Source organism: Anas acuta, chromosome 22 (genome assembly GCF_963932015.1).
Source record: "Anas acuta chromosome 22, bAnaAcu1.1, whole genome shotgun sequence".
Lineage (NCBI taxonomy): Eukaryota > Metazoa > Chordata > Aves > Anseriformes > Anatidae > Anas > Anas acuta.
In genome coordinates, this window is record NC_089000.1 from 4,143,564 (window position 1) to 4,155,280 (window position 11,717).

An 11,717-nucleotide genomic window follows, 5' to 3' on the forward strand; every position below is an offset into this window, starting at 1 on the left:
AAACACTCCTTTCAGCAAGGGCCGGACCTAAGAGGGATTAAAATAGTCATGTAACCACAGGATGAGTGAACGCAGCAAGTGAACTCTGCACTATTCGTAAAATAAATAAGTGAAATAAAAGACACCTTTGCTTCTGGGTTGCTGTATATAATCATGAGGACAATATGCAGTGTTAAATTCCAACTGCAATGTGCTTTGCTCAGGAAATGCTTTTGGTAACTTTTCTCTGGCCTGCCCTGGATAAAAGACAGCAAAATAAGCAGAAAGCAGTGCCTTCCAGATATCTCAGAGCAGCACTGTAAATAATTCATTTACAAGCTACCAGAAGACTAGAAATCTCAATTTATTGTTCTTGCCGAAGCAAAAAACATGACATTTCAGAAAGCAAATTTATTAGGATTTCTGCATGCTTACTGAGGATCATCAGAAAATTATTTCTATCAAATTATTAGAAACCATATTGAAAACCTGCTTAAAACAATCTTGATGTATTTGTTGTGAGATTGGTTTTGTGACCCTCTCAACACAAAACACATCAAACAAGTTGGCAGATGAGAACACCTTACTGCAGAAACATGCCAATTTGTTTCTATTTCCAAGATACACAATTGTAAATCAAAATATTTTAGGTCAAAAGTGGCATTATATATACGAATACGGTCTTGACCTCTCTACAGAGACTCTCCCAACTTTCCGTGCTTTCTACATTGTCTAACTTTAATAGATCAAGAACTATTCATATCTTCCAAAGTAAGTGTCATTTATATATATTACACTTGTACTCACTGCGGTAAAAACTGGAATTGTCAGAACCTTGATTTTTCAAAAACATTGCAAAGTAACAAACAAGAAAGCAAATAATTTATTCTTAAATATTTCTTGAAATATTATTCTTGAAAATGCAAAGTCACAGCCCACTATGTTTTATTATACCAAATGCTTGTAATTAAAGATCAGAAATGAACTTGGGACTCATTGTTAAATCATATGTAGCAGTCAAACATTAAGAACTGTGTTGCAAGAATGGAAAGCTTTTTTCATTGCTCCTTGGTAGACTGGCATTCTATCCGTAATATTCCTCAACTTCAAACTGTATTACAAACTTAGCAATCTTTGGTAAGATTTTAAATACCATCCATAGTGTACTGATACCTGGAGAAGAATTGTATCTAACCATTTATTTTTTTGGAAAATGGAAATCAGAGTACCTTCAGTCACTATTTTAGAATGTTTCTTTCTGAAAATTATTTTTAGTAAGAGCAGAACAAACAACAATAGCATTCATGCTTTCAACATAAGGAATTGCATAATAACCTTCAGCACAGATGTAATAAAAATTGTTGTCACTCAGACATCAACCTACCTGATGCACCAATTGGAGAGGTAGCTGGGGTCATGCTGTGGACATTTAGACCTAGACTATGGGATGGCCCCGGGGTTGGTGCGACTGCAGGTGGTCCTGGCGGGGTCTCTCTCTGCGGTGATGTAAGTGGTGTGGTCGGCTGGGAAGACGGCCCGCCTGCCAACCGAGCAAGGCGCCTTCGACGGATCTGCACAAAGGAAATCAAACGTAAATGCACAAATTCATTTGCATGGGCACACACATGTACACCCCACTGTCTCCCCCCTTTGCACCTCCCACATGGTATGGGTATTTATTCCTGGAACACTGCAAACAGAGCAGCTTTACCTGATAACCTGTAGCTGAGTCTTATTGCCATTCTTTGCTCTGTGTGACAATATTAAAGTACCTCTGATGTTTATTTTGAACATATGTATTTGCTGCCTTGGAAAACCATCTGCACTGAGAATTTGTCCTTCAAACAGTTGTGTAAGACAAGTTTAACATTTACTATTCGGCTATTTCAAAACCTCTAACACACCTCCTGCTTTATTTTGGCATTTGATTAAACAAACGGCATTAATCTGATAAAAAGGATAATATGAACATGACCTTTGCCTTAATTTCACACCACGTAATACTAATAAAAACTTCTGCTTAAGAAGATCCAACAGAACATTATTAAAAAAAACATTGTCCAATACCACGTGAAACAGATCTACAACACTGGAAAATCTACCAGGCAACTGCCGGATGGAAGCATCTCAAGTAGAAACTGAAGACAGTAAATTACATCCTCTCATCACCTGGAGAGGCTCAACTAAACTGAATTAAAAAAATCAGGTTTTGCACATTACTAATAGGGTGTAGTAGCATCTGCCTTAAAAATCTAACTTCAGTATACTATTGTGAACCTATTTATTAAAATTAGTCTGTGACTGCACAGCACTAATATGATGCATGAGAAACAAATGGGCAGAACAACTTATAGAACTTGTAACTTATGACCATGAAGCTTGGAGCATAAATGAAAAAAAATTATACAGGCTGCCTCAAAGGATCTAATACAAAAGCTTCAGCTACAGATAAATGAAAGCATCATATTCGAGGGTGCCCACACCCAGCAAAACTAAGCCATTCATTTTATTCCTTATTTGCGTTCCGATGCCCGAGCGCTGAATGCAATATATCGGTTTTCATCTCTGCTCATAATCCTGAAGAACTGCCAAGCAAGTGAAAGAGCGAACAAAAGATTTGTGTCAAGTCAATGTCTATGCCACATCACTGTAGTCATTTAATGGTCTGTGAAATCTACCCCAAGAGGAAGAAGAACAGATCAAATTAAATCAGACTTCAAAAACTGTGGGAAAACAGTGTCTGGAACAACATCTCTACCATGAGTGCTGTCACCACACGAGTATGGAGGGCAGCTACAAAATAAATCCTTTTTTGTTGTTGCTCTTAATACATTTTAATCATAGTGTTTTTCTGTTTAACTCCTCCTCCTCGTTGAGCAAAACAGGAGAGCTTATTATTGCATAAACAGTTTAGTTTTGTCACAAGTAGATACTGTACATACTAGTGTCTCTCAAAAAGAAATCTAAAAAGTTATCTCAATTTCTCTCTCAGAATTGTTATCTGGAAGAAAAAAAATACCAAAAGAATTCTCACTCCTCAGAGGCATACCTGAGATCATGCCAGCCACACATCTCCATATCTATTTTCCCCACTGCTGAATCCAAATGAATTGTTCATAGCTCACAAAGCTAAAATATAACAAGTTAAACAACCTGAATTGAAATCTAATTAGGGGGCTAATTTAAATTTTTAAAAGCTGTTTCTTTATCATTCATCTAATCCATAACTGTGTTTTTCAGATAGTGGAACAGCAAGCAGGAATAGAGGGGGAAAAAAACTAAGATGCACACAAACCCCCCATATATGCAGAAGTGGCTGAAGGAGAAAAATTAAGAAGTTATGCAGAGATCAAGAAAAATAAATGTGATGTGAAACTCCTCCCCAAGTGTTGATATTCTTTCTTGCTAGCCATTTCCTTTCTAACACCAGATTTAGAACTGTATGAGGAACACACAAATGTATTCAAAATGTTAATATTCATCAACTTATTTATCATTTATTCTCAAATACAGTCAAACCTTGATTACTCAAACAAGCTCATATCCCTCACAAGGTATAATTTGCACAAATCCTCTTCATCATCTCCCAGCTTCAAGCAAATAATTGAGGTCCTTTGTGCCACTCGACATTTCTTCATCTACAGAGCTGGAGTAGATCAACATCAAAGTTACGTCAATACCAGCTGCAATCAATGCTTTAGAAACAGGACACCGAGCTGGACCTTTTGCTGTTTGTTTGTCACTCTGAGTCCATCAAGCAAGCACCTATCCTTCTTACGGACCTACACTGCAGATTGTCAACTGCCCTGAAGAAACTCTGAAAAAAGACAGAGGTAACAGCGGAACCTGCAGAGACACCAAGATGCTTTTAGATAAGATACTGCAATTAAAGCAATACAAGATTTTCCCTACTCGTTTAAGGATGACAGACAAATTATATTTACCCTTCCTACTGCTGAACAAATTAACATAAAAATATAAATACATTCTGAATATTTTTACACTGAAAAAGAGACAGATTTCATGAAGGAGGTTACATCTAACGATGGTTAAAAAACCAGATTTGGTTCCTAGATACCCAGTTACCATATTCCTCTAGGTTTACATAATATTTTCAAGGAAATCTGAAATTTGATTTGAAGATTATAGACTTAAGTAAGAGAGGAAAAAATGGGGGTTTGAGATATGACTCTCGAACGGGAAAGCTGCAGGCTGAAAGAGAGGTCTGAGAAGACAGCGTAAAACCAGTGCACACCTTCTACCAAATTAAATCACTTGGGTCTGGAGACTGAACAGCATTGAGATGTGGGAATAAGAGAGAATTTCTGCTTGGGGCACAACATGGGGACTTGGACAATGTAGTGTGTTTGTGCAGTACTGGGCCCAAATGAGGCCCTGACCTCCTGCCTCCTCACAACACCAACCATAAGCTAGAATTGCGGGTTCAAAGTCAGTGGCCTGGTTTCATTTTGGGTTACGTGACTATCCACATCACCATGAAATAACACGTGGGTTTTTTGTATTAAATGTTTTGTTAGGGACATTTTGGGTACCTCGGTAATACCCAACCCTTGAGCTCAGCAATAACTACTTGCACTAGCGACCTGTGACAGGCTGTTACACATCGTTAAGTTACCTAATAATGACAAGTTATTTGGGACCAATTACTCCATGGGCATTCTTTGTTCCATAGTCTACCTTCCCTACAGAGCACAATTCCGTAATATATGCTTTAAAGGGTTAATGAAGAAATCTAATTGGCTGAATGGAAACGGGACATTGTGTTTTTAATTAGTACTGGTTTTGCTGGACACATCTGGACTGTATCTCAGGATAGTAACGCTCAGAAATGCATTTTGGATCTTACTGAACTTGTAAACAACTCTTAGCTGGGCACACTACAACAAAGATGTTAAAATAGCACCCTGCTAAAGACAGTTAACCAATAATTCAATTACACAGCAAACCAGTAAAGACACAAGCAAGAGGACTGGTCCCTCAGGTTCACGTACCCTGTTTGCATAAAACGTCCTGAGTCAACAGCTGTTTCAGTAGCAACTGCTCAGTGAGATTTTAAGGAAAATTTTTATCCTTCCACAAGCATGGCAGAGCTCCAAATTTGTACAGTAAGAGGTAATTTGAATGGATTACCTTTATTTTCTTGCACCCTTTACAGCATGTTAATAGATTTTAAGGAATGCTGATCATGGTCTATGCTCAGAAGGCACAATGCTAAACTACTCAAAAACCGTATGTAAAAAGAGGCTAAGTTTACATCATTCTTTCCCACTTTATGCCATGCTTGGTTTCCTTTTGCTTTTTTATATGCAGTCCCTATTCTCACTGTGTTATTTATCACTGATGTTAAGTTTCATACACAGAAAATGAATTTTCTCCCTATCTAAAGATTTTAGTATGGTCTGTACTAAAAGACAACTTTACTGCTTTAATAAACACCAAAAAAAAAATCAGTGAGAAAAAAAGTATATAACTTCTTGAAGTTATAATATACTCTATAATACCAAAGCCATTAATCAATTGAATCCCATCTCTCCTCTTTTAAAGTTAAAACCTGTTAATGTTATACTTGATTATGTTTCAATATAAGGAAATAATCAATTAAGTGTTTTTTCTCCTTCAGCTAATGCCAAATAAGAAGTTTTTTTCAGATAGAACACGTATGTAAGATAAAGACATTTCTATTTTAGAAGGCTCTTTTTCTATGCAGTTCAATTCTGATGCAGGATCCACTGCATCAAGTAACAGTAAATGGTGATGTGGTATTAAAATTGACTTGGCTCTGCCTTTACAATGAGGGGCCCATTAACAATAAAAAGTGACAGCACGACTCTCTTAAAACGCTACAAGATTAAGCTTGTCTGAAGCAATCACCTAAAAGACCAATCAGTTCTGTTCCTAGCTGAGCTGCACTAGAAGGACATGGGCAAACTCCAAGTCACTTGGGACAAACATTTTGCCAGAATAGGTGGATGAGTCCCTGCCGGAGAGCTCATTTTCTGCAACCTCAGTTCACAATGCAGCACTCCGAATGATGTCAGAGACTTGCAGAAGCAGTGACACAAACAAGCTTACACAGATCAAACAACTCCAAAATCATAAAACACCTCATAATCAAGACGCAGCTTATAGGAAGGATCACAAGAAAACAAAGCACTCATAAAATACAGCTATAAAATTAAAGATGCCTTTTCATGGCAGAGATGACAACACTAGCATCCTACCCCACTCTCCCCACCATCGGAATTGGGCTCCTTGTCTCAGTGCTTCCCTAGCCTGTAAGGACCTCATCAAATAAACAGCATGAAGCATTTCCTCCCGGTTCCTGCTGCAACGTAGCAGGATTGCTAAATCACGAGGCACAACATAATCAAAACAACTTTTTGGAATACAAACCTGAGGGATGGCAGTGGTCACCTTGATCTACAACCCAGCCATAACATACGGTACAGCACAAAAATAACTTCTTTTGATCTTCCTTGAGTACAACTATAGCAAGAAGCCTAGGCTGTAGCTGATCTGATAACCACACATTACACACAACACACTTTGATATGAACCCGTATTTTAAGGAGGGGAGAGAAGAGTTGAAGATGCACACGAACTGGGCAGCATAGTGGGAAACTCCCTACATCCTGATCAACACCATGGCAGAATTCATTTGAGAGTCCACCAACATGTAAGCAAAGCGTAAGATCTTAGTTTATACTAAAAAAAAAAAAAAAAAAGAAAAAAAAAGTGGGAGCACCCTTTTAAGGGAACAAACTGGAAATAGTTCCATGTCTGATGCTGAGCACAACACCTATGGCTTTGAAGTGAAAGAATGAGAGGTTAAATTGAAAAAGAGCAAATTAAAAGGAAGCCTCAAAAGATTGGCAAGCCTGTTTCGAGGCAAAACTACATTCAATGTAAGATCCCCCACACACCTTGCTTTTCAGCAAAGACCCCGAGAAAGCAATGTTTTAGGTGCTGACTACATAAAAGATAGAGCTTTCTGAAATTATTTTCTGAAATCACAGGCAGAAGACGCACGCAACGCCTGTCGCTCAGCACAAAGACATCCTCCAGAGGCAGGCAGGCGGAAGGCGGGGGACGGGCAGCAGAGCAGCAGCCAGACCCCATCCACAAGCCTCGGGGGGGGTCGGAGATGGGGAGAAGGCAAGGGGCGAAGCTGGCAGCACCCTGCGGGCACGGATCCCACCAGGATCTCCCCCTCAGGACCCAGCGGGGCCGCCCTGGGGGGGGGCCGAAACCCACCCTCCCCGCTCTCCCAGCCTCACCTCGTCCGCGCTCAGCTCCTCCATCGCCTTCCTCTTAATGGTGACCGCACCGAGGGCGCTTTCCTCCGCCCCGCCGCGGGGCAGCTCCGGGGGAGCGCTCTGCCGCCGCCGCCGCCGCCGCCTCAGCCCCCCGGGCCGCCTCACAAGGGCATCGCCGGGGCCGCCTCGCCTCGCTCCTCGCCTCGCCCGCCCCAAACCCGCTGCTACCGCAGCCCCCGAGCCCCTCTCCCGCTGCTCGGCTGCTGCTGCTGCTGCCGCTTCCGCCGCCGGCCCAGGGGGAACCGCAGCCGCCGCCCCCCACCCGCTCCCCTCAGCCCCGGCCCCCGCCCGCGCCGCCGCCGCCGCCGCTGCCCCGCGCAGGGATTATTCATCAAAACAACAGGGCGGCGGCCGCCATCTTGCGGCGGGATCACGTGAGGCCGCCGAGGGCAGCGGGCATGCCGGGCCCCGCGCCGCGCCGGCCAATGGCAGGGCCGGGAGGAGGCGGCGGGGAGCGCGGGGAGAGCGCGAGGGGCGGGGCCGAGCGGCCGCGAGTCGTGGCGGGCAGGGAGGGAGGGAGGGGAGGGGCCTGGTGGCGCCATGGCAACGGGGGGGGGGGGGGAGAGAAGGCGGTGCTGAGGGGCAGCGGCCGGGAGGGGTGGGTTTGAGGTGGGCATGAGGGGAACGGGGGAAATGGGGGAAACGTCCGCTTGTAGGGGCGTCGCCGCTTGCCCACAGGAGGGAGAAGCCTCAGAGGGATGTGGGGAGCCACCCGCTGTGGTGGCACCGACCTCCAGTTGTGGGTCCCCTCATTCCCCTCATGCTCCTTGAAGACCCCTTCATGGGTTCTCCCGCTTCACACCTTGAAGGGCTTAGCCAGCTTCTCCGTGGCCCATAATTAATCTTTTTGTTGAATCATTACACTCAGTGTGATATCCTAAGGGGAAGCTGAAGCACTGAGCACTCAATACTGGGCCTTACCCCTAACTCTCACTTGAACCTGATGTATATTTTTCCCCGTCCTGTGGAAAAATATCTAGAGATCTGCATCTAGTCATAGAATAACAGAATTTTGCAGGTTGGAAGAGACCTCTGTAAGATCATCCCGCCCAACCTTTAACCTAGTGCTAAAGTCCACCACTAAACCGCACTGCTAAGCTCTACATCGACACGGTTCTTGAAGACCTCCATGATGACTCCACCGCTTCACTGGGCAGCCTATGCCAGTGCCACACAATCCTTAAAAATTATATTTGTGTGGAAAATATTAATATTTTCTTTCACTTCCTTTTCTTTCCCTGTCAAAAATCATACTCCAGTTAGAGAACAAGGCGGCCAGGGGCTGTGCTGACTGGAGGTGAGTCGGATGTTTGCTTCCCACTCCATGTTACATCAGTTACAGGACAGGTAGGCAAAAAGCAAAGGGTTTTGAAAAGCTGCTCTTTTGGAAGAGGACAAAAACAAAAACAAACACAAAACAAAAAAAAAGGAGTTGCATCAGCAGACTTGCCCTTAGGATGAACAGTCACTAGTAATAAGATCTTAGTAGACAGCTCTGTACCATGCCGTGTAGTTTGACTCAGCTGGTGAAAGAATCCCATAAAGGAAGGACAACAGGATGTGAGACGGAAGCAAACCAGTCGGTGTGAACAAGGAATCAAATTAAGACATATTTCCTCAAGTACCACGAGTAATTATAAAGCAATACAATTGAACAGCTCCCGTATTTTATCCATATGTTAGGCAGATATCCTTGCTACTGTATTTCAGCACACACCTTTCTTAACTTGATAGGGGCTTTTTGTTTTTTTGAATAAAAATGTTTTGGATGACTTAACTGAGTTACCCAAAATGGAGAACAAGTTCTCTTGTAAATAAATGGATCATAATATATACTACTGGTCTTTTTGTTGAACACCTACCTATCCTTACCATTGATATTAGATTATGTTTTATCTTGTGTTTCTTCATCTTCTTGGGACAATGTTTAATTTTGTTTTATTTTGTCATTTGGAGTTGGGGCAGTGTTTGTAAGAACAAACACTTGCTAGTTTGTTCTTCCACTAAATTGGTCCATTTTGTTCCATATAGTAAGTGTGCAGAACATTATCCAAGAAAATGGCACACAAATGTATGTCTTAAAACACAATTTTTAAATATATGCTTCTGAGTGAAAATTAGTAACCTTGATGGTGCTTCTCTTGCTGTCATGGAGACACCAGGTCATGGTCATATACCACCTGTATAACTAACATTTTTATTTTCATATAATCTTTAAAGAAACTATTTTACAGAGTGTGAATCCTGGCTTTTCTTTTGAATTTTTGTTGTCTATTTTGATTGTAAAATCCAGAAGGCAACACATATCCTTCCATTCACCCATCTATAAAGTACTTTTACATGCAGCCGATATATTTTAAACTCATGTAATACACATGGTCAGCAGTTACACTGACTAAAAATCTTAAAGGTAGCTTGCTGAAAAAGTTTCACCACCAAAGCTTTAGAGATAATTGAAGTGGTCTGAAACACCTTTGAATAAAACCCTTCAAATGCTTCCCTGGGGAATTTTGTTTCTGTCCTTCAGTTATAGAGTTCAAGTGCATGTCTTCTTGGCAAAAAATATCTTAATATCTTATTTATGTATTTATTTATTTATTTATTTATTTTGGCCAGTCACAGAATATAGGGCTGTTCCCTTTATTTTTCTCACCTTGAATTTCAGGATGCTTAATTTGTATTTTATAAAAACATGCAAAATGGTTGGCTTAAAAATGAAATTATAAGTGGTTCTCTCACTGTAGTGGCTTGTCTCATCCTGAAGATCTCCAAAGCATCCTCAAGTGAGTTCTGCATGGCATCACCTACTTTCAAATTAACAATTTGAAGAAGGAAGGTAGCAAAAAAAAAATAATATCACAGCTGATAAGTCTTCTATAGTTTGTTTTTGTTTTTAGCAAAGGCTTCTGAATAGCAGCCTTACTGCTGAAGTATTACAGTTCTAGTCATACAGTCTTTGAAGATTGCATTTTTCTGATTTCTACTTGGATTCTCTCCCTGTACTAACAGACTTCTTAAGATCATCACGGCCTTTCTGTGTTGCTTCTCAAGTACATCTGATTGGAACATACAACTTCAAGCTGTGCAGTTTAAGCATTTTTGCAACATTTAATGCCTAAAATACATGTACTGCTGTTGGAAACCTCAATTTTAAGTAAAAAACAGTATGTCGCAGTGGTGCCATCTAGTGGAATAGTGAAGCCTGTGGCTGTTGCAGTACACTGCCGGTAGACATGACAGAGCAGATTTGAGTCAGTGTGTTGTTTATATTGGAGTAACGTGGTAGCATTAACCTTATTTCCAAATAAGTAAAATCATCACTCAGTTCCATAAGGAAGACACTGTCAGGAATCATAGAATATATGTAATATTTTACTCCCAGTCCAACAGATTTCCCTGTACAGAGTATGAGTCATTTCTTCATATTTTAGAAGCTACTGTACCTTTTTAGTCTGATGGTATCCCACATAATTACCACAAATCTCACAAAACCTCACGATGTTTTTAAGCCCTTCAAGCTTCAACAGGTTTTGTCTGCCTCATTTAGTAGCTGTAGTAATTCTGAACTGACAGGGAGGAAGAAGAAATGTCTGTAAGATTGGATTACTTATCTCTCCAAGTGTCAGGGGTAACTTCAGTTTCTACAAAAAAAAAAAAAAAAGAAAAAAAAAAAAAAAGTTCTAATTCATTTATTGTGCTTAAGCTAGATTTAAGTTATACTCCTCTGACTTTTTCCACTAGCAAGCCCATCCCTACAATACTAGAGTTACCAGGGAGATACATTGCACATGCAACAGGTTGGTCTGACCGCTTAAAGATATTTACAGGAGGCAGAATTAAGCTTCTGTGCAACAGCACACAAGGTCAAAAATGAGAGATGTGTTAACCTAATTGAACAACCACGTGCAAGTAAGTCTTGAGTAGCATTGTTTTTACTCTGTGTGTGTGTGCTAATGGCATTCAATTGCCTTGCAGACTGGAACCTACGTGATTGCTCAAACCTCTTGTCATTATTGTGGGATGACACTATTTTGTCATAGGCTCCGCTCCCCCTCTGGTAAGCTGAACTTAATTATTTTGAGAACAAAGCAGCTATGGCACAACATAAAGTTTACATAACACATTTAAAATGCAAACAACGATAACTTCTCCTGAAATACTAATCTGCAGCTTAAGAAGTATTTTGAATAATGAACTTGTATCTTGTGATGTCCTCTTTACTTTTTACCACTCCCAGAATTACACAGGTTTAAGCTCTCCTCTTGTTTGATGTTGGCATGCCTGTTTAGACTTCTTATTTTTGTTTATTGTTCTGATTTAGACCAGTAGTTAACTGTAAACCAAGCCCTGTCATTTGTCTTTTTTCTCCTTCCCTCTGTCAATACATTCAGAAGACAGGTA

General features: G+C 41.0%; 1 protein-coding gene across 2 annotated transcripts in view; it reads right to left on the bottom strand.

Annotated features, from left to right (window-relative positions):
* Positions 1-7,695, bottom strand: part of UBE4B (ubiquitination factor E4B) — a 39,134-nt gene extending 31,439 nt beyond the window's left edge. The window contains exons 1-2 of one of the 2 annotated variants that reach the window (XM_068658913.1): positions 7,278-7,695; positions 1,364-1,550 (exon numbers count right to left, since the gene is read on the bottom strand). In XM_068658913.1, the coding sequence (XP_068515014.1) occupies positions 1,364-1,550; positions 7,278-7,301 (211 nt within the window). In that variant the 5' untranslated portion in view covers positions 7,302-7,695. The remainder of the gene's footprint in view (positions 1-1,363; positions 1,551-7,277) is intronic. The other variant, XM_068658914.1, reaches the window with a different exon arrangement.
* Positions 7,696-11,717: the final 4,022 nt, after the last annotated feature.